General features: G+C 45.6%; 8 protein-coding genes across 8 annotated transcripts; 4 read left to right on the top strand and 4 right to left on the bottom strand.

Annotated features, from left to right (window-relative positions):
* Window positions 1–7,208: 7,208 nt before the first annotated feature.
* On the bottom strand, window positions 7,209–8,941 carry N7529_000036 (SGNH/GDSL hydrolase family protein; the record flags this gene model as incomplete). Its single annotated transcript, XM_057235567.1, has 8 exons — window positions 7,209–7,811; window positions 7,858–7,914; window positions 7,967–8,202; window positions 8,320–8,444; window positions 8,492–8,544; window positions 8,596–8,632; window positions 8,679–8,685; window positions 8,740–8,941. 8 exons carry the CDS (start codon window positions 8,939–8,941, stop codon window positions 7,209–7,211), a joined length of 1,320 nt encoding a protein of 439 aa, XP_057102370.1.
* A 1,442-nt stretch (window positions 8,942–10,383) lies between these two features.
* On the bottom strand, window positions 10,384–13,170 carry N7529_000035 (uncharacterized protein; the record flags this gene model as incomplete). Its single annotated transcript, XM_057235566.1, has 1 exon — window positions 10,384–13,170. One exon carries the CDS (start codon window positions 13,168–13,170, stop codon window positions 10,384–10,386), a length of 2,787 nt encoding a protein of 928 aa, XP_057102369.1.
* Window positions 13,171–16,519: 3,349 nt separating this feature from the next.
* Window positions 16,520–18,132, bottom strand: N7529_000034 (uncharacterized protein; the record flags this gene model as incomplete). Its single annotated transcript, XM_057235565.1, has 3 exons — window positions 16,520–16,758; window positions 16,822–16,957; window positions 17,011–18,132. 3 exons carry the CDS (start codon window positions 18,130–18,132, stop codon window positions 16,520–16,522), a joined length of 1,497 nt encoding a protein of 498 aa, XP_057102368.1.
* Window positions 18,133–18,923: 791 nt separating this feature from the next.
* N7529_000033 (uncharacterized protein) lies at window positions 18,924–19,688 on the top strand (the record flags this gene model as incomplete). The annotated part of the gene is made up of 2 exons (XM_057235564.1): window positions 18,924–18,964; window positions 19,031–19,688. The coding sequence occupies 2 exons, from the start codon at window positions 18,924–18,926 to the stop codon at window positions 19,686–19,688; spliced, it is 699 nt and encodes a 232-aa protein (XP_057102367.1).
* Window positions 19,689–20,491: 803 nt separating this feature from the next.
* On the bottom strand, window positions 20,492–21,483 carry N7529_000032 (alcohol dehydrogenase family protein; the record flags this gene model as incomplete). Its single annotated transcript, XM_057235563.1, has 2 exons — window positions 20,492–21,299; window positions 21,365–21,483. The coding sequence occupies 2 exons, from the start codon at window positions 21,481–21,483 to the stop codon at window positions 20,492–20,494; spliced, it is 927 nt and encodes a 308-aa protein (XP_057102366.1).
* Window positions 21,484–21,975: 492 nt separating this feature from the next.
* N7529_000031 (NAD-dependent succinate-semialdehyde dehydrogenase) lies at window positions 21,976–23,602 on the top strand (the record flags this gene model as incomplete). Its single annotated transcript, XM_057235562.1, has 3 exons — window positions 21,976–22,288; window positions 22,358–22,959; window positions 23,012–23,602. The coding sequence occupies 3 exons, from the start codon at window positions 21,976–21,978 to the stop codon at window positions 23,600–23,602; spliced, it is 1,506 nt and encodes a 501-aa protein (XP_057102365.1).
* A 441-nt stretch (window positions 23,603–24,043) lies between these two features.
* On the top strand, window positions 24,044–25,066 carry N7529_000030 (uncharacterized protein; the record flags this gene model as incomplete). Its single annotated transcript, XM_057235561.1, has 1 exon — window positions 24,044–25,066. The coding sequence occupies one exon, from the start codon at window positions 24,044–24,046 to the stop codon at window positions 25,064–25,066; it is 1,023 nt and encodes a 340-aa protein (XP_057102364.1).
* A 1,058-nt stretch (window positions 25,067–26,124) lies between these two features.
* N7529_000029 (Dabb family protein) lies at window positions 26,125–26,576 on the top strand (the record flags this gene model as incomplete). Its single annotated transcript, XM_057235560.1, has 3 exons — window positions 26,125–26,190; window positions 26,251–26,361; window positions 26,412–26,576. The coding sequence occupies 3 exons, from the start codon at window positions 26,125–26,127 to the stop codon at window positions 26,574–26,576; spliced, it is 342 nt and encodes a 113-aa protein (XP_057102363.1).
* Window positions 26,577–27,503: the final 927 nt, after the last annotated feature.

Below are 27,503 nucleotides of genomic sequence, written 5' to 3'. Positions count from 1 at the left end.
GCTCTCGCTATGCGATGGCAAGCAATAAGTATGTCGTCGATATAGAAGAATATAATGATTCCGGTGCTAACGAATAAACATAGGTCCTCCGGCACTTACTAGAGACCTAACTTTCGCAGTACACTTGCTGCTTCTTGTTACTATAAGCGTGGCGAAATTCGTAGACCGTACAGAGCTCGCTGTAGTTTCCATGACTTGCCCGGTATCCCAAAACCTTCTAGCATCTGTGTGTATGTCTCCTTATCCAAACGCGAGTTTAGGAATGCGGTAACAGCGTCGCGCTGCCTAACGTCGAGATCGTATGCGGCGATGAGGGAGAAGATCATGCGTGCTGTCCTTGTAGCAAGTGTCGCTGCTCGCTTCTCTTCTTGGGTGATGGTTTCTAAGTCGCCGCGGACGCAGATGCGTGCTTTTAACTTGATTAAGTGGCCATCCTGGTCAAATTTGTATATATAAATCCATAAGAGAGGAAGCACTTGCTTGCTAATGTCTTTTAGCCGGTCTATCACCTTATACGTTGCCTTTAAGCGCAAGTTGTCTAGCTCTCGTTTTATCGCTGCGATAAAACCTTCGGAGAACTAGTGGTTTATGGCCTCTTTGTAGTTTCTTAGTATAGAAGGGAGGTCATCGCGGTGTCGTCGATGTTCTGGCTTCTCGGTATACAGCCCTACTACGAAGGTATGTAGCATTGCTGGTGGCTCTTACTATATCGTAGAGTAAGTAGCATAGTCATTGTCTTGCCTTGCTCGCCTGGTTCTTTTGCCGCTCATGATATTGGTAGTATCAACGTCACCAAAGATCTCTTATGTGGGCTGTAGTAGCTCGCTTTACAGCTGTTGTGCGACTTTATCGTCACTTGCTCTATCATCCTACGACGTTTCCACGGTTTTAGGGGTCTGATCCCCTACTTGCTGCGTTTCCTACTACGTCTCCACCCCCTGATCTAACCCAAAAACCTCGTTTGGTGGTGTTAGTGGGAGTGGCACATCTTCTAGGAAAGCACCTAGGATTTCTGTGTGACTTGCTAATGTAATCCGCCTTTCTAGCGTCGGCGATAGGGTTCTTACCATATCTTTATAGCGTTCCATTTGTTGTGGTGGGGTTTCTGCCTGCTGAGGAGTATTGGTTTCATCCTCCTACGGGTTGCTACGTGGTAGCTCGACTTGCTAGTGTTGGTCTTGGTGAGAAACTGCGGTTTGAGCAGCTTGCTGATGGTTTTCAGTTGTTATATGCTGCTCCCGATGCGTTTCCTCTGGCTCCTGATGCTCCTCCTGACTTCTTGCTGTCGATATCCGCTGGTAAAGCTTAAGGGTTTCATCTGCATTAAGCACATATGGTTCCTGGATAATTAGCATTAGTAATTGTTGATATCGCTCGAACCTAGGTGTGTACTTGCGGCTCTCGTTAAACACCGCATCTCTAATAACCTACACTCTTCTAGTATATGGGAACCAGATTTTCCAGATATTTGATACTACGAAGCCTACTAGAAAGCTAATCTCGGCTCTCGGTGCCATCTTATCAGATTGCACTTGCTTCTGTATCCGATAGTAAGTCAAACTGCTATATAATTTAACGTTTGCTAGGTTGATTCTCGGTATCTCGTTGCCCGCGAATTCGCGTCGAACCTCTTCCTACGGCACAATCCAGCGTTTCTCATCGTTCACGAAGGTGGGTGTACGGTTTAGCAACCATACTGCAGCACTTGCTGCCTCTAGCTAGAGACCTTTGGGTAACTGGCCCTCGACGATAAGCATACGTATACGTGTGATGATTGTTCCACCTGTACGCTCGCTGTATCTATTCATCTCTAGATGTCCCGGGGGAGAGTGATGGATAATGATGCCCTCTTTGGAGATGGATCGTTCGGCGGTGCTTCCTGCCGAAGTCTCGTTGTTATACATGAACACCTTAATTAGCAGGTTCCACTAATTCTTAGTAAGTGCTATAAACTTGTCGATAGCAAGCTGACACTCTGGCTTTAGTTTATATGTCATGATCTAGTGAAATCGCACTCCCTCGATATAGAAATGTGACATCCATCTATGTCTGTTTTCTGCTGGCTGGATCTGTATTAGGTCGAAATGAATTCTTCTAAATCTTCTAAACGTGCGTCTAATTAGTCGGCGAGAGATTTGTCGAGGTGCTCTTACTAGGTTACAGACTCGGTAAGGTGAGTTAACTTCTTTATCCTTATTATCCTCTGTGATCTCGATGCCATCTACCATTTGCTTAGCTTGCTTAATCGTATCTATATTGATATGCGCTAGACGGCGATGCCATAGTTCTATAGATCCTTTCGCTTTCTGTGGTCTCTCTGACTTTCTGGTTATTGTATTGACACTGTTATGGCTTGGTAAGTCGAATACCCACAGATCTAGGTCCACTAGCTGTAATTTCGCGATTTGCAGGTTGTTTGGGTCGACGATGGTATCTGTATCTTGACACCATTTCACACTAAGTCGCCTTATTTTTGTATATAAAACTAGGTTGGTATGGCACCCTAGGACATACAAGGCGTTAGTAAGACGTATGATTCGTTGCTTGCCGGTTTGTGGATCTCTTATAGCAAGTCTTACTGTTCCAATCCCCTTACCCTTAGTGATTGAGTTGCTAGTTGCTAACTCTGTTTGGTATAGGGTTATAGTTTCGAACCAGCCCTTATTGTTGCACACATGCACACTTGATCCACAGTCAAGGATCTATCGGTTTTTGAGATCAGGCATTTGCTTAATTCTCTTATCGACTGGCTTGACATAGTAGATAGGAATTCTTTCTGCTAGTTTGCCAGTATGGACTTGCTGTACCCGGTTACTCTCTGCTAAGGGCACTTGTATGGTTGCAAGTGTTACTATTAGTAGATGAGCGCTAACGTCAGGCTGTACCGTTGTGAAATCCGCCGTTTCCTTAGGCGTTAAACGTTCTTTATTCTTCCTTACTTCCTCGTTAATCCACTTGCGCTATTCTAGCTCTACGGTAAGAAGCTTCTTAATTCTTTTCTTCGTGGCTTCCCTGATAGTGAAGTCCGAAGGTATCAGATCAGGGCGTATGTAGTAGCAAGTTGCTACTCTATGACGTGGGTGTGTGTTTCTACATAGGCAGGACCGTTCGTGAAACGGGGTCTCTACAGTCTGCTTTGGCTTCTTAGACTTTATAGTAGAGATTGTTGCCACTTACTATGAAGCTTCCTTATGCCCTTACCAGGTTAAGAAGGAGGCCTTTAGTGCTGACAGTGATGGTTTAGCACCTGTTTCGCGGTAGATACTACGAAAGGACTCGATAAGCTGATTGATATTACGCTTCTCTTTATTAAGGATGATAGCAGTGTATTCCGCTTGCCACCACATTGGCAGGACTTCCTTCACAGCCTTGATGAAATAACGTACTGCATCTTCATCATCAACCCTGATACCGACGCTAATAACTTCTTGCCGTAGTGTGTCCCACTTGTCGATCCATTAGTCGACATACTTCCCGGGTTTCTACGATGTAAGTTGCTCCCACTTGTCGCGCAGCTCTTCCTTATAAGAGTTGCTTCTTACGAACCGTGTTTTCAGCGCTATAAGCACATCATACGGGGTTTCTTTAGTGATAACGGAGCGATAATACTTGCTATTAAGGGTGGCAAAGATATATTCGTATACATCATTTAATCCCTTAGTCTGCTTCTCATACTTCGAGAGAGCAAGCTTATAGACATCGAAGCGGTCTCGCCACTTACGGGTCTCCTTATCATCTCCGTCTTCTAGGTATTCTAGTTCTACCGGCTCCGTACTGCGCTTAGGGAGTGCATCCTCATTGACTTCTGGATTGTATAGCTCCCAAACCCCGCGCAGTTAGGCGAAGCGCCTGGTTTTTGCATACCAAGTGCTCTATTGAGCTGGTTCACGAAGTTTATCGCCCTTTATGGCGGATAGTGTTAACGTATCTATGCTTGCTGAAGTGTAGTGATCACTTGCTGTATCGCTTGCTAGCGAGGATGGGGTATGGGTGTGTTAGCGTTACAGAAGATGTATAATCGGTGGTTTAAAAGGGGTTCTGAACCAGCAAGTGGTCGATTTAGGGTTATCAGATGATCTGATTGCTATAATCGATGTGTTTTTCTGGTTCAGAAATGGCTATTCGGGCTCATAACTATGAAATTCAACTTGGTGCTGGCCAATCAGGTGATGTTAATAACTCTGGTTTCCATTACCCCTAATTCTGGCAATTTATATATAATTGTGACTAAGCACTCACCTCCACCCCTCTAGGGTGTAGGTGAGCCAATGCCTAAACACAAACCAATGCCTAGACACAAACCAATGCCTAAACACAAAAAACCCATTATTTCAATTTCAACCCTATTTTTCACCACCACAACGATGCCTATTTCCTCCGAAAAAGAAGAGATCCTTCTCTCAAATGCCCTCGAAGCCTATAAATCAGGTCAATTTACCAGTATTCAGGCCGCAGCCTCTTATTTTGGCGTCTCAAAGTGGAAGCTTCGGAACCGAAATGAAGGCAAGAAAAATAGAAAAGGCCGTATAGCCACTAACAAAGCCCTAAATTCCTCACAAGAAGCCTCTCTGATTCGCTGGATTGAGCACCTTAATTCAGTATATACACCACTAACTGCTATTGATATTAAGGGTGCTGCAAATCGTATTTTACGACATCATGGTTCCGACCGGCAGGTCAGCAAAATGTACGGCTATCAATTCATGCAACGCCTACCACCCCATATTACCCTTCGTACACAAAAGCCGATAGAAAAAGCGAGGATTGAAGCTGAATTACACGGTGAATTAGTTCACTAGTATGAGGTTTATGGCCAATTCCTTAAAAAGAATAAAATCCAGGCCAATAAACTGTATAACTGGGATGAGACTAGCTTTCAGCTAGGTATTAGAACTAAGGAAAATGTCGCTTCTACCCGCAAATATGAGACTATTGCGACCGGTGGTATAGGCCAGAATATCACTAGAATTGAGTGTATTTCGGCCGATGGCTAGGTTATGCATCCATGGTTTTTAATACGTGGTTCTGAACAAATAGAAGACTAGTTTGACGGCGATAATGATCCTACCAACTATAGGGTTATTAAACCAACTACTAAAGGCTGGACCGACGATATAACTGCGATTTAATGGCTATTAGATTTCCATTATGCCACTAAAAAGCGAGTTGCTAAAGGTAGACCTAGGGTTTTGGTTATGGATAACCATAGATCCTATAGAACCCCGGAATTCGAGCATATCTACCAAAGCTTTAATATTATACCTTGGTGGTTTATACCAAAGATGACACATCGATGTCAGCCTCTCGATGGCAAGCCATTCTCAGTTCTTAAACAAAAATTCCGAAAAAAGAACAATGAGATTGTACGATGGGGTGGAGATGTTGACGATAAACGGCATTTTCTTCAACTTATCAAAACAGTCCGCAAAGACACATTCAAATCGCAAACGATTAAATCATCATTTAAAGACACTGGTCTTTGGCCTTATGATTTACATATTGTGTGTGATCAAATTGATCTAGGCTAGGAAGATAAACCAGTCCTCGAGATATATGGTCATACGCCATTACCAGACCGTGAATTCCCTAGTTTAGTAACGAATTCGCCGCCTAATCCAGATCAAAGATTCTCCAAAGTTGAGGACAAGATTCAAACGATATTCGAAAATGATAAAGCTGAATTGGACCTCCCGAAGCTTCATAAACATATAAACCGTGCAATTCGTGGCGGCAAGCAGGCTATTCAAGATCTAGCCCTTGCAAAACAGACGATAAAAAGGATGCAAAGCCACAAGATTCCTGTCAAAAAGACAAAACGCATAGTAAAGGGTGCATCTAAGAGTCCTTTATCGTCAATTGCAGGCAATTCGAAGGTTTATCAGCGCTGTACGAAGGAATCTAAATTGGATATTCGGCATGAAGCCGGAAACGCAAGAATTCGAGACTACTGGCATCGCGCGAATCAGGCTCTCAAAGAAAAAGAAGAAGCATCAGGAGGTAGAGATTATCTTGATGCTAATAGTGAGCTATTTAAATTCATAGATCCAGATGGGATGGTGGCTGAAAAATAGGGTTGAAATTGAAATAATGGGTTTTTTGTGTTTAGGCATTGGTTTGTGTTTAGGCATTGGTTTGTGTTTAGGCATTGGCTCACCTACACCCTGGAGGGGTGGAGGTGAGTGCTTAGTCACAATTAGGTGTAATTTACTTGCTGAATAATGAACAAACACGACAAACAAGTGGGCCTGCTTTCTCAGGCTTCCGACATAACTTAATTGTTTCAGCGTGTTGGTTCTTTCTTCTTCTTTCTTTCTTTCTTTCTTTCCCCATGTTTAGTATTCTAGTTGAATGCACTCTTTTTCATCAAGACTTGGTTCAGATGTCCCAGGATCATGGTATCAGACCCACAGAAGTTTCACGGATATGCATTGTACAGGTCGGTTGATGTCATTAGCCTAACCCCTCGCAAAAGTTTGTAACTCTGGGACGAGGTACAAATGTGATGAACAGTATATTATTATAAGTTAATAGTTTATACGTAAGGCTAGATAGAAATAAATAGTAGGTATTTTCGAGGGTCTGAAGAGTTAGAAAAGCTTATTAAAAAGGTAATAAAGGACTAAACTAGTATATAATAGATCCTAACTCTTTCTTGCTAAGATGAATAAACAGAAAAGCGATAACATACGCGAGCGTTAACGGTAAGTTATTAACTAAGAAGAACGCGAGATCTTTGTAACGGTCTTTGGGACCATACAATAGGAGACAGATCACCAAGACTGCCAAGCACTCTTTCCAACCTTTGACCTTTTCCCATCAGGGTTTTGCCTGGTTGGTTTTAATGAGGCTATACAGGACGAGGAGTAATAGATCCGACCATATAACGGAAATGTTCCGTCTACGAAAAGGATTCGGACGTAGTGTCTCCAACGAAGACGGAATCGCAATAAGTGATACCGACAGAGATAATGTGCCCCTGGGAGCTTCGTCCAAACGGGGCATAAAAGGGGATGACTCCCTGGCCCCTATCTGGGGGACAAGAATTAGTCTCTGTACAAGAATACTATATCGTTGACGCTCCTCCACTTATTCATTACCGATCCATCATCGTATCTTACCGGATTGACAGGCTGATCACCCCTGACCTGGTAATCTTCTTACAATTAACCCGTGGGACAGCCAGCAACAGTCTTGGGACTGCAGGGAGCTTAATAACTCTCCTGATCATTCCAATAAAGCGTTCCGCTATGCACCATAGGCCCCATCGCCTCCATCTCCCATCCAAACCTCATCTTCACCCATTGCATGAAGTGCGCTGCGACCTTGATATGGCCTACATCAGTGGGATGCCACTGAGGTGCAATATCATTGTGTTGCAGGATACCTGTCGTATCGAAGTAGTGGACGAAGTTTCTGGACCCGCGATTCTGGTAGTGTTTAACGACTCTGTGTATCTCGTTGACGAAGAGAGGACCCTGTTCGTATGTCATCCCCGATGGACTGAAGCCGCCCCAAAGAGACTGCACCTTGTTAGTATGTAGAGGAAATGAGGAGAGCAGGATGGTGGAGGGTACCATAAGAACAATATCAGCCTTCGGCCATATATTATGCAAGTTCCCGACTAATGTCACATAGTCATTGTAATATTCAGTGCTGGAAACGTTATTAGCGATGTTGTTGTCGTTTGTGCCGATGTTGATAACGACTAGGTCGGCGGGCTGATGGACCTTGAAGTTCCATTTTGGTGGGTTGGTGCCGTAGATCTCGTAAGATCGGGGAGATGTGTCAGTTGTTCGGTAGTATTGGTAGGACTGTGCCTGTTAGAGTGGGTGTTGACGAAGAGAGAAGAAGACGTACATGGCCCCTTGGGTTTCCCCAGCAATTCTGGTCGTGGAGACATATTCCAGGGTAGGCCTGAGAGATGAGCAAGTAAGTACAGCACAACAAGGGGGAAATAGGGACGAACTGTAATAGAGTATTCCACATTTCCCAGTCCAGCAGCGAAGAGGTATGCCCAGGATGAGAGCCCTTCGTAGGTTGCGTAATCGCCCGAGCTCAGACTGCGCTCGTCAATATATATGAAAGAGCCCCCGTACTGCAGACAGGGGTCATACGAATCACCAATGATCTCCACCATTCTTGGAAAAGACTTGACCTTGTTTAGTGTTGCATGAGTAGCGACAGAAACGCCGGCTAATTGGACTGTTCGGTGTGTTAGCTACGAATTTAAGTAGGGCGGTGGACATATCCGTAGGCCCAGTTCGTCACTGGTCAAGTCAGCACAACAATCTTTCTATCTTTAGGTTTAAGATATCATACCTCTCATCTCAAATATCTTCCTGGCAGTAGTATCTGTGAGATTCACACCAGTTGTCGCAGGCCCGACAAATTGGTAGGAGGCATTTGCTGTCACATTGGCAAATTGCCAGTCTTGCCCACCAATTCTGATCACATTGGACAAGGTACTGCAAATCAGAACATGGAAGCTCACCTATAAGCGACTAGAACATTGGGTACAGTATGTTCGCCAAAGCTCAATGCAAGCTATCCAGCTGTCAATCTTTATACTTCGCAAAACATAGGTAGAGGGCGCACCTTCTGTCCCGTAAATGAAAACTTGATACCTGGAGCTCTACTATTCTTAGCAGAACGCTTCAAAACAAATAGAATAAACTCACGACCACCCTCCAACCGCATTAGCCTGGACAATTAGTCATTGAAAAGATGACGTGCACTTACAGGAGACATGCTGCTCATCCCAGCGACCCTTATACGAGATCTCCCCCGCGTCCGGTCCATACGACTTCCATTCCGACGCATCAAGGCCAGATTCTAGAAACTCCACCTTTCCCGGGTATGGGTTGGATCTGGGCTGTCCATTTTCTAGAATTGTCGCTGTAGCGAAGAGCGCAAACAATACAGGTGCAAGAAGACGCATCATTACTTTCAGGTGTGAGTTTTGGTCAGGAGAAGCCAGGTCTGCCGTGAGTATTTAAGTAGATTATACAAAGTTCGGAAATTAGTTCGCGAATGCAGGAGCATTCTGACTTTTCTGTTGCTCTTTCGAGAGAAATTACGGCTAATGTGGGATGATATCCTTGCAGGGTCGGGGTTTTCTCCGTGTTGTTTATGATTGACTGTAAATATTCCCGGGCGTTCCGTAGTTATCGTTAATCCGTAGAAACTCTAAAATTGTGAATTGCTGAGGTCACTCCCACTTTTTCTGGGGATATGCCTTATTTATTTATGAGCAGGGTCTTCTACATTAATTTCAGTATTCGAAAGGCAGTGGTTTTGCCCATGCTCGAGATGTGCAAACTAATCTCTCATATAATTCGAGACATAAATTTCTCTCGGTGCTGTGTCCTATTTCAGTGCTTGGGGGTAGCCGTGCCTTCCTTCCAGTGCCCCCCGACACCCTACGGAATGGTGGAACTCCACATGCCTTTCCGTATATATCAACCGTCTCTTCGATTCTGTTTTCGGCTAAGGACATACTGACGATTCACTAGTAGTACTTGGGCTGGAAACCCGGATTCAAGCCACAACCTTGACTACTGCATGGTAAACCCCGCATCTAGTGGGCAGGCCAGAATACTCCCAGTTCAAGCCTTCTGCGTTTCAGTATCGGTACTCTATACATGGTATCACCAAGTAATGGCCACTCGTATATTTGGTCGCATCATGTACCAGGACCATTTGTAAGGGGAATATCCCAATTCAATATCGCTCTACTAAATTGGACTTGCTTGAGAAAGAATTTGAGCGAGGGAATCGCTCCCCACTGGTCACTCTCTGTGCTCCACTGATCGCCCTCTGCGATCCGAAGACACACCCGACCACGGGACTTTTCCCCTTCCTCTGATGATTCCCTGGAAGCTATGATCGATGTGGGATCTGAATTGGATGCACTGAGAAAATACTTGATGGGAAAACGATAACTTTTATTGGCACGAAGAGAAAATAACTAGATACATGAGTGTTCTGTGATCAACCCCTCTTTGGTCATGTGATAGGCAGAATCTCAGGGTGCGATCCCTTAAGGTTTCCAGGTTCTGCTGTGTCAGCAGAACCTGAGAGACACAGCAGAACCTGAGAGCGGAAGTGGGCCTAAGGCATTCTGATGCCTTGGGCATTACTTGCTACAAGTAAAACTGGGTTTCTCACTAAGCGATGCCTTAGCATTATTATGTAATTTACTATTATATACTCGGTGCCTCGGGCATCCAATGAAAACCATCTGATCCTTAAAGTATCACAAGGGCGGACCCAGAGTCTGCACTGTCAGAATTCACACGACTCCTATTACAGCGATGCTACGTTGAAACATGATATCGGTGTGGTATTAAAGTCTTATTGCTCTTGCATATACACTATCAGAGTTTATGATTGATAGTCATTAAGCGAATCCGAAGCATATGCCAGATTTTGAATAACAGCTAAACCATACTGCGCGATATCGTTAGTTGCGAGCCATGCGGCCTCATCGACGGACACCAAAACAGCACTCCCATTCACATGCGTAGTGCTCCATGCAGCACCCGGTGCAAGTCCATCGCTTGCATAGAAGTCCTTCCAAGCTCGAAGTGCAAGAGTTCTATTCTGCGTTTCATGCGCCGCATATGCTGCCAGTCGGGAGTGCGCTTGGTATAAGCTTTGGCTGCCGAAGCTCACCCCGTAACGGGCCTTTTGCTCCGCTGCTGGGGCATGATAGTAGTAGCAGTAATCCAACCAGGCTGCGTGGAATCCTTCTGGTATATCATCGGCCAAATATGCTATAGCCTCGGAAACAACCTCGGGAAGACCAAAGACAGCGGATAAATGAGAGACAGACACGTTTCCAAGATTGTCCGGGTCAGCAGGTGGAGGTCCTAACGTCCAAGTTACCGGGTCGTAAAGACCTGATCCAGTCACGAAGCCGTTGGTCAAGTTTGCGATTCCCGAGATTGTGTTGGTCAACTTTGTCCTAGCCTCTTTCCATCTTGAACCCCGCCGCTCCCACTCAATCAACCACCCTGCAGCGAGACTCGACCAGTCCGTTCCAAGACCAAAAGCAACTGTCGAATTGGGGCTAGGTGTCCAGCCATCGGTACGGACCTTCCTCTGCGGATCGAGCGTCCCGTACGTCTTATCCGTGTCAAGCAACTCCTCCAGCAACTCCCCAATACGCTCGTCCCCACCCGAGAGATAGAAAAAGTACTTTCGATACTGCGGTTGAGAGATACGTGCCTGTTTGGCACTATCACTCCAATGCTGCACACCGTGACGCGTGCCCAGCCCTTTCCAGTCGCCGATGTGGTACACATCTACTTCACCTGTGTGTCGTGTAAGGGCCTCGGCAAACCGGTATGCATCTTCGCGGCCGGTACGAAGGAAGTAGAGCCAGAAGAAGAGGTCTGGTGAAAGCTCTGAGTTGTCCCAGGCATAACCGCCGACGTCGTACCGCCAGGTATGTCGGTCAGTGTCGTATGTGTGCATAAAATCGCCGTAATCCAAGAAGCCATACCAGCGCCGCTGCTCAATTTGAGTCCGGTAAAATTCAAAGATAAAATCGAGTCGATCTTCCAGGGTACTTGCAGCATCGCCTAAGCTTTTGGGGAGGGCCCAGTATCCTCCGAGGGCTTGGGTTTCCTGGATATATTTCGACTCTGGTACCAACACGGGAGGATTGTTAATGTACGTAGAAAGCAAGGCGAGTCTGTCACTTGTCGGTGTTTGATCAAACGCAAATAGGTATATCTCGCTCGTTCGCGCGATTCCATAGGGGGTGTTGAAGTTGGGTTCCCAGTCCTCGTAGGTGATCTCGAGAGCATCCAATTGATCTTCATATCCGTCCTCGTTCAGGCCGTCATGGAAGGGCCGAAGGTCCAATGGATCAGCGGCAGGGCTGTATAGCCAAAGAGTGACTTCGCCTGTGTTGGATGCAGCGTTTGAAATGTCAAAGCCAGACGGATAACGTTTCCAAAAGTCCCTTAAACCAATGGCGAGGCCTCCTTTCGTAGCACCTCCCAGGTAGGCCAGACCTTCAGCACGTGTTCCGCTGGGGATTTTGATCCACGACTGGCCTGGTTTTGTCCGTTTTTTAACGCTGAATCCGTCGGCCGTCAGTTGAGTCAGGCTGTAGTCTGTCCACGTGGGAATCCATTTGAGCCGGCTGGTAACCCGATTGTCCCAACTTGCTGTGTCTGCCAACTTGCGACCTTCATACTGAGCAGTTCTCACTTCTTCGCCAGGATCTCTTCGAAGTCCGGTGATTCCCTGAACAGCCTCATTGAAAATACCGCCATCTACGCCAGCAAATCTGACGTGTCGATCATAGTACTCCTCGCCTTTTAATGGGACATTGAATCGAATACCGAGTCCCGTAATAAAGTCCTTATCGGAGTCTCCATCAAAAACGATGCTATGCATAACTTTAACAGAGGCAGAGTTGGCATAGAGATAGAATCTGATGACAAACTGGAGCCATGGCTCGTGATCGGGGCCGTCAGTCACCTTGTGATTTCCCCGAATAGTGACGAGGGTCCGAATCGAGCTCTGGTTTACAGATACCTCGTCAATGATGCTGTGGAAGTTGGAATATTGGATGGAAGAGTTTGATCGGCTGTCGAAACTGTCGGGCACCGAATCCTGAGACTGAAGGACAAGTCTTCCATTCTCGCCGACCGTCTTGCCGCTCTTGGTCTTGATGGCACTGACTAGAATGTTCCCTTCCTTGGGAAACGAGACGGTAATCTCACCCGTGTTGACACTAACAACATCAGACCCATCGGCCACGATGATGGAGCTGTTCTTTGTACCAGATTGCCCAGACGAGGTGGAATCATTGGTGCAGCCCAGAGACGATGCAGTGACAGTGTAGTTGTCGTGGGTTGGATTAGATTCTGCGATAGCGTGGCCCGTCCATTTCAGCGAGCCATCGGCCCAATAGCCGGTAGCCCAAGACAGCAATTCTTGCCTATCTTCGGAGTTGCTAGCGAGGTTGAAGCTGGTTTTCTCGGGTTGATATTTCCCTTGCGGCCATGGTAAACCAAAGGTTACACCGGCATTATACGACGGCTTGTCGCCGAGCCAGTGGACAGTCGCAGATGACGAGGTGCAGTTGGAAGCTGAAACATGAGGTCCAAGAAGCCCAACCAAAAACAGGAAGCCAATGCCAGGTTTTGACATGGTTTGTTACCAAGCGAATGTAAAGACTGACGCATTATCATGTTTGGAGAGGCGGCCAGCGCCTTTTAAATGCCTCCTTACGCAATCTGACAGAACTATGAGGACGCGAAAAAGAACCTTGATAGTTTCAGTAGAGACAAGAGGAAGTAACATCTTTGCATGAAGTACGTGGTGAGTTAAGCGACCCTGACCGTGATGGTTTCAAAGTGGTCATGATTGGTGGTAAGCTCAGCTGAAATTTACCGAAGGAAGTGACGTCGGGGTCACATTGGCCTAGCAATTGGTATAGCTCCTAAAACCCCTGTCATTCCCCCGCTTCAATTGCGAGATGCATTCGGGAATATCGGTGCAAGAAAGGCCGAAGCGGGGGATAATGACTCCGGAAATATATTGTTTCGCTTGTTTTGGTCTTGGCCGAAAAAGGTAATTTCCCTGGGACTTGGCTCGGAAGGTGCGGGTCTCCGCCCTTGCCATGCAGAAGTATCATCTTGCTCTGCTGTATCTAGGCCTCGTAATGGAACCTCCAGTACCGCGCGGTTCTGAGACGCACCGCACCTCGGGGGTGCGGTTCTTGGTACTAGACCTTGGAACCTCGGGGCAGTTCTAATGTTTTTGGACCCGGACCGCGGAGGTGCAGTCCGAACCGGAGGTTCCACAACAGAACAAACTCAAGGAATCCCATGACATGCATATTTTGTGCAGATATTGACTGTAGTAGTGAGTATTTCGCTTACGGATTAGCTCAATGTTCAGATGAAAGTTTAGATGGAAGTTATATTGCAAAAGGTCAATCAAATAATTTTCATTCTTAGTTTTACTAAATCTTATGGCTTTTCATACACAAAATCTTCATCTCGCCTTAACCGCTTCGGAAGCCGTCCTGATGAACGCCTCCGAGTACTGCTCTCTCCATGTATATGGATGTTGTCAGGTAGGGGAACTTCATCTTCTTCGTCTAGTTCAATCATATGCTCTTGGGCTTCTGTGATGTTTTCGCCCTTGGTCTTTTACCAAGCGCATGCTCACTCACCAGCTGGTTGGTTTGAGATACGGCTACTTAAGGCACATCTTCGCTGTCACTGATGAGATCAAATTCACACTCTGCCTTCCGAGCATCCTTTTCCTCCCTTGCTGTTTGCGTCTTTTGGGTGGTGAGATAATTATCCATCAGAAAGTTGTTCAAATTCCATGTCAAACTTTGTTGTACACATAAGTGTTAGGGATGTCAGGTGACATCCCACATGGGGATATAAGATACCTTAAGGATCAGATGGTTTCTGTCGGTGAATTGCTAACGTGGATCCTGGTCGTTCCGGCATCCCGGCCGTTCCGGCAGGCACTTCAATTTTGCTTCCCCTCACCAAACCTCCTATTTTTAAACACCTACCATGCCTCTAATCCGCGGTCAAAAAGCTCAGAAATCAGTTAAGTAGGAAGGTAGAGTTCTACTAGCAATTAAGGCTATCAAAAATGGCCGGTTTACCTCCCTTGCTACTTGTCAGGACCCAAGTACTAAGCAGGTTTGACGATATATATCTCGCAGTCTCACATAGACTGCGAGATGGCCAGTTCGCACCTGCGAACTGGACCCAGGGCTGAGACCCGTAATGCGAGGGCTCATGACCTCACATGACCCCACATTTGTATATAAACAGCCCAGGGGCTGGAGTCTTGGACTCCAGCGATTAGTTCAGTATTGAACCTGTCTACTGCTTTCTCTATTCTATTGCCCGAATCCACCTAAGTCCCAAGACCCTTGTAACGGGGTCTTACACGCTACGAGAAGAGAAGCTTATATATGTTAACGTGATTATTGATCTGCTTGAGCTTTACGATATTACTGATATATTGATTAGCAAGGTCGGCGTAGGACTAAGTATTAAGCAACGGAAACGCGTCACCATCGGTGTCGAGCTTGTCCCTAAACCCAGTATCTTGATTTTCCTAGATAAGCCTACCTCTAGCCTCGATAGACAATCGGCTTTCAACACAGTACGATTCCTTCGCAAGCTAGCGGACTGTGGCTAAGCATTTCTAGTGACGATTTAGCAGCTATCTGCCTAGCTCTTCGCGTAGTTTGATACTCCTCTTCTTCTAGTAAAGGGTGGTAAGACTATTTACTTCGGCGATATTAGTAACCATACTGCTATAATCAAGGAATATCTCGGAAGAAACGGCTACCTATATCCACCGGAGGCAAACCCTACAGAGTAAATAATTGATGTTCTGTCATAACAAGATTAGTATAAAGTCTGGCTGTAATCACCCGAAAATGCTCACACGATGAAAGTATTGGATTCGAGTATTGATAAGGCTATAAAAAACCCGTTTAAACCCTTACTGATAACAACAAATTTGCTATAAGCACGTTGGAACAAATACAGTCAAAAATGAGAATGAAATATCAGTTTGTAAATACAGTAATTATAAGAATCAAGATATAGCCTAGATCCTCTTTTATACTTTCTGATTAAAGAAGCTATATGCTCTACTAATGAAATTCAGTATTACGTAGTATATTCTTCTAAGCGTAAGTGAACTTATATTTTGAGGTTTCGGTCCTATATATGAGTCTACCGGTCTTTCTGCGGTCTTTTCAAGTCCCTAGCGGTCCCGGACCTTTTAGACCGGAGTATAGTAGATCTTAGTAGCCAATCACCAAACAGAATATAGTCAGACCTATCTATAATTTAATTATAACTATCCTTTATCAGTGACCTCACCCAGTCGAGAGGGATCAGGAACGTGTATAGTTTGGCCGTGACGGGTCACCTATCGCTGCAGTCTTAGACCGTAGCGTCAAATAGAGCCCAAATGACCCGGGCCAAACTAGGAATCTTAGAACTCCGAAAGAGATAAATAAATGCGAATATGAATAAATGAATATAGTATTCGCGCTGTTAAGATAAGTGATTGTCTGATTAATTCAATTGATTGACTTATGGAGTTATTATTTACAGGGGCGGGATGCCTTATATATATGTGCTCCTAATCCCTGCCATCAGGTCCAGCCACGGTGATACTCAACAACGATATTCATTTATTCATATTCGTACTCCGCGAATATGAATATGCCCTATATTCGCAATTATTTATTCCTTTCGGAGCCCTACATGCGGGTGCTCCCGAACCTCCTCGCACAACCACGCGAGGCACGGCAGTGAGTCTGCCTCACATTCCAGGAGACTTATGGAGGTCTATTCGTTCCCGAACAGTACTTTCCCTGGATTTATGAGAAGATTTCCATGCACTAAATTATGTGTTATTTAAGAAGGGATTGTAGAGAATTATCTTCATCAAACGTGTGAGGCTTTTCTCGGTCTACAAGCTGGACGAGGTCTTCACATTATTAACCTTTATGCTTTTCCACATGCTCAACCTGTGCTGCAAAAAGCGCGATTTTTGCTGTTTCAGCGGCCTCCTGATAGGTCATAGACTTGTCGCCGTAGTACTTGACCTCGAAAAGTTTATCAATCTCCTCCAAAGATAGTCCAGCTGTCTCAACGTAAAAGTACCAGCAAATGGGGGTAAAAACGAAATTTGTCACAGCAAACACCAAATAAAATTTCCACCCTAGGTTCTCGATCCCTGAGAGACAAGTAAGTTACAAGAAGTAAAAGTAAAAGTAATATGGAATGGTTTGGAGCGTACCAGCTGGTGTGACAGAAACGATAACATAGACACCGAGCCAATTCGTGACCATAGCGATGGCACTTCCAAGGTTTCGCGTGTGATGTGAGTTGATTTCTGCTGGATACATAAATGGTATCACCAAGAATGAGAGACCCTGCGGTATAAAGTTAGAGGGGGAACCTGTTCGAATGCTTGGAGATCACCAACGAAGAAAAAGTAGTAGAGGAAGATGAATGCCACAGCAACACCATTGAGAGCGTGGGTGCCGATCCCGAGACCAAGTGCAGCTATAGCAAAGCAGAGGCATTGCCCCGCAGAGCCATAAATCAGGAGTCGACGGCGACCGATTCTGTCAATGACGAAGACAGCCATCCCGGCCCAGAACATCCACTGCATGGAATCTACAGCAGATAAAACCAGAGCCATTCGGTCGCTAAACCCAAATGACTGTTTCAGAACAACAGGCAGATAGTAAGCGACAACATTTATACCACCAAATTGCTGCATAAAGTTCACCCCTGCTCCTAGCGCAATTCGACGGAATATTTGTTGAGGGCCGTTACTGAATACGGCGCGCCATCCAGATTGCTGAGATTCTGTCTCATGTGCTACCGTTTCTTCAATTGACCGAAGCGCCGTCCATACTTCAGTGTCAGATTCCGGCTTGGCTAGGAGTCGTGCGATAGCCGCTTTTGCAGCACTGGATTTCCCCCTTAAACAAAGCCAGCGGGGAGACTCTACCATCAAAGGAATCATCGCTGCTGTAAGGATAGAAAGTATTGACTGAAAACCAAGAGGGAAACGCCAGCTAACTTGGTGATCGGGAATATATGTGAATCCAAAGTTGATCCAGTTTGCAAGCACGAAGCCAGACACCAGGTGTGTGAGTTGTATAGACATCAGCTTGCCCCGTAACTCAGGCTTGCAGGTCTCACTCTGCCACATGGGCACTGTCGTGGTGTTCATACCAACCCCGAGTCCCGCAACAACACGACCAATGATTAAATGAGGAAGGGTATAGGCAGAAGCCTGAAGAATACCGCCGATTGTGAGGAATGTGCAGGCCAAGATAATCGACCGTCGTCTACCAAGTCTGTCGCCCAAGCCCATTGCAAGAAAAGCCCCAACGACACAACCAAGCACATATGTAGAGACGATTTGGCCCTGAATGATGGTATCGGGATGGTTGAACTGTTGCTGGAACGCGGGGTTGGAGAGGATACCACCGAAAATTCCTTCATCATATCCAAACAGCATAAATGCCAGTCCGCAACAGGCCGTGACGCCGATTGACAAGCAGCGGCCCTCTAGCCTGAATGTAGAGTTCATTATGATCGATCAATGGCATGTAGTGAGTGACGAATAGCGAAAAGGAATAAATGTTGATTGGCCTCTTCGAAATTGGATGTGAAGACAACAGACTTTCCTTCATTATATAGCACAATATGAAACAAACAGGAGAGATGATGGGTGCTCAATCATACGTAGAGGATCTCTGAGGGGCGGCTTTGATCCATGATCGATGGCTAGCCAAACTCAATTTCATTCAATTACAGACTACTGATTGCAAAGTAAGGCATATAACCTACATCTAGTGATGATGCGACTCTCATACCGGTGAATGACCTCATGCTCAATCCCTTCCAAAGAAAAGGGGATTTTGAGGACTTTAGACTCCTAATTGAATATCATAACGATGTTATCCTCCTTTCCTATGCCTTAAAAAACTCCATTTGGCTATAGTAAAGCCGTATCGACTGTGAATGCTATGTGCTAAGCCTTAAAATTCTTACTCCTACCCCAAAGTGTTTGGGTTACAAAGTTAGATTACCCCGGAATCCATATGTTGAGTCAAGTTATCCGCGGTTGTTTGTACCCAGACGCATTGAACATTTCCCAATCGGGAACGCGGGGAAATTAATTTATTTTCCCAAATTTTGGATTTTGTTTGGAGATCAACCCTTGTTGGTTGATCTTTGGTATAATCGGTTGGACATTCAAATTTGACCCATATAGCCGTCTGGAGACAATAAGAATGTTTGTTTTTCGCTTATAGCGCAAGAAAGAGGAGAATATTTATGAACACAAAAACCAAGTAATCAGCATCCTGATCGATCATCATGGCTCTTACCGCAATTATTACAGGAGCTACGGGCGGAATGTACATTGATCTAAAATCCCAACCACGTGATATACGATACAGAAACAGCTGACAATATTCATGTAGTGGTCGATCCATAGCGCTTCGTCTTGTCAGTCAGGGCTATTCGGTTGGTATCAATGATATTCCAGAAACTTCACAAAAGATTGATGCCTTCGTATATGAGCTGAACAGCGCAGCTCATATTCCTGCCAGCCTTGCAGCGGGCTCACCAACGAAGAGACCCCGTGCTCTAGCCATTCCTGGTGATGTGTCGTCTGCTACTGATGTTGCATCAATGGTCTCAAAAACTGTTTCCAACCTGGGGCCTTTGACACTGATGATCGCCAATGCGGGAATCGCACCTGTGAATCCTATGCTTCAAACAAAGAAGGCGGACATTGAAAGTGTGTTCGCAGTCAACGTTGGCGGTGTTTTCAACTGTTATGCCGAGGCTGCTCGACAAATGATTGCACAGGGAGATCCTAAAAATGTAGCCGGCATCGAAAAGTACAAGCTTCTCGGTGCTGCATCGATAGCAGCATTCCGAGCATTCCCCGCATGTGGCATATATTCTGCCAGCAAGTTTGCAGTACGAGGTTTGACACAGTCAATGGCTAGCGAGATGGCCCCCCACAATATAACCGTCAACGCATATGCCCCTGGGATTGTGGGTACATCGATGTGGGAGAAGGTTGACGAAGCCTTGGGAAAAATCGAGGGCCGTGCCAAGGAGAAAGCCTAGCGCTTTACAGCAAAAGTATCACTCTTGGGAGGACAAGTGTTCCCGATGATGTTGCGGGTTTGGTTGGAGGTTTCCTTGCAACTAAGGACTCGGACTACGTCACAGGTCAAACAATCTTAGTTGATGGAGGGATTGTATTTACTTGAAACCAAGCTGAGAAGTCGGCTTCCCTCTTCCTCACCCCGTCTATCTCTATTGTCAATCTGGAATTGCTAAGCTCTTCTACTATTCCATGGTAAAAGCATGATTTTATGTTCACATAATGAAGCTCAGAGCCTCCAACTCTCTCGAGGCCTCAAGATCAGTACATGTATTTGGCAATCTACTCATTGCTAGCCTCCACCTCGTCTGATGAACACAGAAGAGATTGTCCTCTCCAATTCTAGTTCCAAAGTTGAAGTAATACATATTTTGGATTTATCGATAATTTTTGTATCTAATAGCCTGAAACAGAGCTCTAGGGCGACATAATACTCAAGTTCCCTGCTCAATACTGTTCAAGGGAGGCTATTTCCCAGCCTCAAAGATAATCTTCTGCGATTTCATGAGATGGAAGTCATCGAAGCTATGATTATTAAACTTTAGCTACAATATTTTCGTAGTGGAGGAGGTATTGATGGAGGTCACCTTTGGGGAGCCTGCGACAGTGGGCGTATGTCTGCAGTCAAAGGTCTAAAACCAGATCAGCACTGCTCGTTAGGAAACCAAGTGGACAGATATGTTTACTCGTAAAGACTTTGGTTCCGGACAAATTCCGCCAAGGCTTCTGGGAATATACCTGTCATTGAATGATTAGTAGGCTGCTACCGTGATGATATCCGAGAATACGAACTTCGAACTGGGCATCTTCCAAGTTGAATGGACAAATTCTTCCAGTATGCCTCAAATCCAGTCCACGGCAGGTTTTCATTATGCACTCCAACACTGGAGATCCGGCCGAATGGTCTCAGGAGATCGAAGCCCATTCGTAGGGCGTCACTGTGACCGACCACCTCAATCACGATATCCGCACCACGGCCGTCCGTAAGTTCCATGACCCTATCCTTCAACCCCTGTTCGTCTTTCTCATAATTCCATTCCTCTGCCCCGAGCTTTTTTGCTTCCTGCAAGCGCGATGCAACTTTGTCAATGGCCAGGACATGTCCTGGGCGATAGGAGAGTGCGTTGATAAGAGCAAAGAGACCAACGGGACCACAACCAAACAATAAAACAGTGCTATTGTTGATTTCCTTTTCATCAATTCCCTTAAACGCGTTTAAAGCTGCAAAGTACCCCGTGGGAAAGATATCCGCCATGAAGACTAGCTTGATCTTGTCAATTGCCTCCGGGGTTTGGACAAGCGATGAGTCGGCCAGTGGTACACGCACGTACTCGGCCTGGCCGCCATCAAGAACTGGCGATCCAAAAAGTTTGGACTCGACACATCTTGAGCTCATGCTGCGAGAGCAGTAAAAGCACACACCACAGCTGGTTGTGAAAGGCGCAATTACATCATCGCCCTTGCGAAAGTTCTTGATAGCAGATCCTATCTCCCAGACCTCTCCGATGAACTCGTGGCCCATGATAAAGTTAGCTCCAGATGGTTGATGGCCACGATACACATGAAGTTCACTGGCGAGATTTTAGCAACTGCTATGAGAAAAACTCGCGGATCAATAATCGAGTGTAGTACACACCTTCCACAAAGCGCTGTATATTGAACTTTGACAACAACATCTGTTGGAAGCTGAATTGTAGGAATTGGCCGCTCCTCCAACACCACTCGGAAAGGTTCTTTGAATACAACAGCTTGCATTGTGGCAACGAAATTGGATACTGCACGATTTGAGGAAGAACTTGCTAAAATGTTCGTCTTATCACTCTCATGGAACCAAGTCTGGCATCACGGGTATAAGTTAAGTTCAAATATTCCGTAAGATCCGTATACTTCTTGTTGATACAGCCACGGCCAAAGGCATGGAATGGGAATCTACATAGCCGCGGAACGAGATTTAGAGCCGAAAGCACAGTATTGACTTTTCCGGAGTTCCCCTGACTCTCTTGTGTTCTTGGAAGAGGCTTATCATTGATTGGCTGATATTTGGACCTCGGCATGATTATATTCGTATGAAGCAATAGTGAATACGCGGTTATATTTGTCAAAGCAAGGATTTTATATAGAAAGTAGAAAGCGTACAGCTTGTAATACATCCAGATAATTGGAAAACTCAAGATAGTCTTTCAGCTTTCGCTCTCAATAAGTATCTTGCTCGAACAGCCATCTATTGGACATCATATTTTTCAAATCATGGACACCCTGAAAAAAAGCGAAATGGCTGACATTTTGCTTCAAAGGCTCAATGATCCGTCTCTACTGGTGATGTCTGGGATAGTTAATGGAGAAGAAAGAATGGATGCTGCTGGCAAAACATTTCCCGTGATCGAACCATCCAGTGGAAAGGTCCTCAACTGGTGTACAGACCTATCCAAGAAGGACTTGATCGACGCTCTCGATAGTGCTCAAGTGGGATCTGCAAAGCTGTTTGAAAGTACGACTGCCAAACAGAGAGGACTTATACTGAAGGAATTCTGTCGGTTGATTCTCTTGAATGCAGATGACTGTATGTGCCCGTCCCTGTTCCCCCCCATAGAGAGCATGAATGGCATTCATTGACGATGAATACATCCAGTAACAACAATCCTCTCTCTAGAGAATGGAAAAACTCTTTCAGAGGCAAAAGGGGAGATTGATTATGCGGCATCTTTTGTATCATGGTTTGCCGAGGAGGCCCCTCGAGCCTATGGAGATGTGATCCCATCGTCATACAGCAACACAGAGGTTTTCACCTTTAAGGAACCTGTGGGCGTGTGTGGTATTATCACGCCGTGGAATTTCCCAGCAGCAATGATCACGAGGAAAATCGCACCCGCTCTAGCGGCAGGATGCTCTGTTGTTATCAAGCCACCGCGTGAAACTCCGTTTTCAGCCCTCGCTTTATGCAAATTGGCTATCACAGCTGGTGTTCCGCCAAATTGTATTCATGTAATCCCAACGACTAGTCATGAGGTCGCATCGGAGTTGGCGATTAATGAGAAGGTTCAGAAGCTGAGCTTTACTGGGTCCACAGGAGTCGGAAAGATGCTGACACGTCTCGCCGCCGACACTATGAAACGTGTTAGCATGGAGCTTGGTGGAAATGCACCATTCATCGTCTTTGAAGATGCTGACATAGCGAAAGCTGTTGCTGGCGCAATGATCTGTAAATTCAGATCATCTGGTCAAACTTGTGTGGTATGTTGTATCCATCTATCATAGGTACCCGCAGCTGCTCATAAAAGTTTAGTGCGCAAATCGGATTCTGGTTCACCGAAATGTGAAAGACCGCTTCATTGAATCGCTGGTGAAAGAAGTCGAGGCCCTCAAGCTAGGCAGAGGAGTCGATCCTGAGACCACACAAGGTCCCTTGGTCAACGCCGCAGCAGTGAAGAAGGTCGAATCTCATGTACAAGACGCTTTAAGCAAGGGTGGAGTTCTCCACACCGGAGGAAAAGCGCCTACTCACTTAGACGGCTTTTTCTACGAACCAACCATTATAAGTGAAGTAACACTTGCCATGGAGGTCGCGTATGATGAAACCTTTGGGCCGCTGGCGGCGATATTCACGTTTGACAGCGATGAAGAGGCTTTACAACTGGCAAATTCCACCAAATATGGCCTAGCCGGTTATTTCTTCAGTGAGAATATTGGACGCGTGATGTCGGTGGCAAGGAAACTACAGTGTGGCATGGTGGGCGTTAACACAGGGCTAATCAGCGCCGCCGAGTCGCCTTTTGGAGGTGTCAAGGAGAGTGGGCTAGGCAGAGAAGGAAGTAAATATGGCTTGCACGAGTATCAAAACATCAAATGTGTCACAATTGGGAATTTGCAAACCTAGCTAAAATGAAAATGTGACATTCGGGATTCTGGAACAAACCTTGGCTTCTCTGTAGGGTAAACGCGCGACGCAGGTCTTCAAACTCTATCAGTCAATAATTTTTGGTCTCAGAGTGCTCGTAAATGCCTCTGGATTGGTAAAGCGGAGGCTTTGATGAGTTCGGCAATAAAAGTTCCTCTCGGAAATACGAATGTTGTTCCGCTAAGCAGTTCAACCACACCCATACCGACAGCGCAATGCATTTCCGATGGCTATTGATCCCTCAATTTGGTGGATTGGTGCGTTAATGGGGCGTCGTTGACGATTTCAAAGCAGCGGAGACATTTGTGCATATAGCCGAAGCCTGACGTCATGAAGTGGGTGCCAAAAAGTACTTCTAGTGCCCATCGGAACACACGTTTGTCGCACCAACACATCAATTCTCAAATTCCTCATTGCAATATGACTCGATCTGTCTTTCTCATTGGTCCCGGTTTCATTGGAGGGGAGATCTTGGACCTCCTCCTCCAGGAGAATTACAGCGTCACCACGCTAGTTCGTCGACAATCGGCTGTCGCAGATTTCGATAAGCTGGGTGTCAAGACTGTGATTGGCACTCTCGACGACGATACCATCAAAAAGCAGGTTACTGTTAGTGATATTGTTTTCCACACGGCGACCGCGGATCACCTGCCCTCTGTTCAAGCCGTGCTGGAAGGAGTCAGAGAGCGGGAGAACCAAGGCCTAGAAACAATCTACATTCACACCAGTGGCGCCAGCTTGCTCGCCGACACTGCAGCTGGTAATTACAAAAGTAATATTGTTTTCGATGATGAAAACCCTGCCCAAATCGACGCCCTTCCGGACTCTGCACCCCACCGCTTGATAGATCTAGCCATTGTGCGTGCGCGAAAAGAATTGGCCAAGCACTCGAAGATGGCTATCATGATTCCCCCAATCATTTATGGTATCAACAGTCGTGAGAAACGTACCTCGATTCAACTACCTACAATCGCTCGCTACTCTCTCAAGCACGGGTACGCAGGTCAGGTCGGCAAGGGACTTGCGGTCTGGAATCAGGTCCATGTAAAGGATCTCGCACGCGGCTACGTGACACTCCTCCATTGGATGGAGACCAGTTCCCCTAGCGAAGTTGTTCAGAACCCCTACTTCTTTTGTGAAAATGGTCAAGAGCTGTCTTGGGGCGAATGTTCTGCTGAAATCGGCCGCATTCTCAAGAAGGCTGGCCGCATTGATGATGCGGAGCCTAAGACGATTCCTCCTGAAAACTACAACGACATTTTCGCCGATTACACCGAAACTGTCGCTGGGTCAAACTCTCGGAACCGTGCAAATCGACTTCGCAAATTGGGTTGGAAGCCATCTGAGAAGAACACCTTCGCCTCATTGGCTGAGGATGAGATCCCAACGATCATGAAGGAAACCGGTGGATTCAGCGGCTATGCTAAGCCCGTGGCTTCGTAAATATGGTCTTTTCATAAACTTGGTTTATAAACGGCGAATCGAAGGTGTTACAAAAAGCCACAATTCTTGTACTTATGTGTTCTTTCTAAGGAAGAACAAACTATACTACAGAAATGCTGTGTCTGATACATATTGTTCGAAATCCATATCCCTTACTCACGGCGACATAAAAAGTTGCTGTTACTAGCCTATTCCCATGAATTCTGCGTTTGAACATCTCATTTCTGAATCGGTATTCTTGTCGCTTGTATTAGAATAGCCGGTTTTTTTCATCCTCCACTCACTCGATGGGAAGGATACTCTGGTATGAAGTCTATAAAGACATTATCATAACAGATGTAGCAGTAATAATAATGTTTTGGCCATGTATGCTAGTTGTATATATCAATGTAAAGAAAGAGCTTAGGGTTTAGGGAGAAAGAAGGGAGAAGGAAAGGGAGAGAGCTAGTTAGTGAATGGAGAGCCAGAGCATCATGGTATGGGCGAGAGATACTGAGCGCATTCAACACCTAATTTTGTGAATATTTCAATGGATCAGCCTTGATATTGGCAGAGATATTGGCAGAAATATCAACTTCGCATTGCGGATCTAGGTCAATAAATTCAATGAAGTGTGGGGTGCAAATCATGACGTGGGCTTAAACTATTGTGATCTGTATGGGCCAACTGGCGGGAGTTCCGGCAATGCCGTATCTCCGCGACATAGGGCCGGCCCTCGCTCAATTTTGCAACAGAATGTCATTGTTTTTCACTTTACCTGCGTAGACAGGAAGGGTGGAACAAGATCAAATCGTGAACGAGCGTCACGGCCCCCCGAAGAAACTTCTGGTCACATCTGTGGATCGCCATCTCAAATGTTGTGTTCCGTAATGTCGGTTGTCGGAGACATTCTGACTGTCTTTTCATATAACCGCGGTTGTATGGTATTTGCAATCCGAAACCCGGACCGATTGGAAATCAATTCGAATTGATGGAATGGTATTTTATATTTGCATTGCTTTAGATTTAAAATAAAAAATTTCTATCGCAATCGTCGAATTAATTCAATCGTACTCATCATGTCTGTCACGCACATTGTCCAGCTTCAGTTCAAGCCATCTATGAGTGCTGCCACAATCCAGGATGTAAGCGCTTTCGTTTTCTGCTTACCGGCTCGGTTTCACCACGTTGATGACCTCTACTAGGTTTGTGATCGTATGCTAGACCTCAAGCAACGCTGCATTCACCCCGATACCCAAAAGCCATACATCGTCTCCTCAACTGGCGGTCAAGATTGTTCCGTTGAAGGAATGCAGGTAAAGTTTGAAAGCCACAAAGCCTTGAGACGATGCTTATGATTGGATAGGGTGGTATTACACATGCGTTCATTGTTGAGTTTGAATCGGTCGCACACAGAGATTATTATGCCAAAACAGATCCTGACCACCTCGCGTTTGGCGCCAGCTTGATCCCTATTGTGGATAAGGTGCAAGTCATTGATTTCCAACCCGAGGTATTCGTAAAAGAATAGAGTTAGATTCAATTTCAATGCTCCACATTCCGGGCAGTTGCATGCATGAATGAAACAATCCTAAACTCCCATTTTGCGTCCTTGTTTCGTGACCCATCTGTCTACTCGTCACACACTGGGGGTTTGAAACGTTCATCGTAGCGTATGTATATATTTTCAGGGTAGCGAACCTGTGGTAGTTAAAGCTATCAGAGCCTGTTGACAAGTGCCCTAGTCTCAACGGTGACACTGCCTGTACATTTGATTCACTTTGTTAGAGCAATCTACCAACAAAATTGATCGACCATTACTGCAGCATCGATCTCGAATGTTTAGTCTGCACGTTCGAGATATTAACCATCCCAAGAAAAACAGTTTCACCTTGATCTTGTATTCATTACTTTTGCTGTCTCAAATCAAGTCTCTTCGTCTTAAAATGACCAAGGTATTAGCAATTTGAGAAAAAATAAAATCTTCAGCTCTATACGAAACTTGGAACACAGGAGGTACAACCTTAGAATGCATTCGGTGCCTAATGTGCACTTGGATTTGTATCTGCCATGAAATTATGTTAGTGAAGAGCGCAGCGCTCAAAGGAGTATGGTATGCTCTCGGGCATACGGGTCGATTGAGCAGTAAACACAGGAGTATACACCAAACCGCACAAGAAATCAGGAGATCGACCCCAAATGATCCTCAATTCGAGAGGTGTAGAAGTATGTTTATCCAATCTTTAACTACTTAAGTATCTAAAAATTATATAATAAACTGCGGAACATAGGAAAAATTTCCAAGAAGGGCTGACTGACCTCAAGAGGTGAGAGTCGAGGTGTATGCCCAGGTATTGAGGGTACTTGCTCCCCCACTTGAGCTCTACACTTCCTAGGTAAGTATTTAGGTATATATTCCAACCTGGCAGCTGCAAATTCGCATCTACATTCCTATAAA

The sequence above is a fragment of the Penicillium soppii genome (genome assembly GCF_028829465.1).
Source record: "Penicillium soppii strain IBT 18220 chromosome Unknown utg000001l, whole genome shotgun sequence".
Taxonomy (NCBI): Eukaryota; Fungi; Ascomycota; class Eurotiomycetes; order Eurotiales; family Aspergillaceae; genus Penicillium; species Penicillium soppii.
Note: the sequence above shows the minus strand (reverse complement) of the source record. Positions and strands in the feature narration are given on the sequence as shown.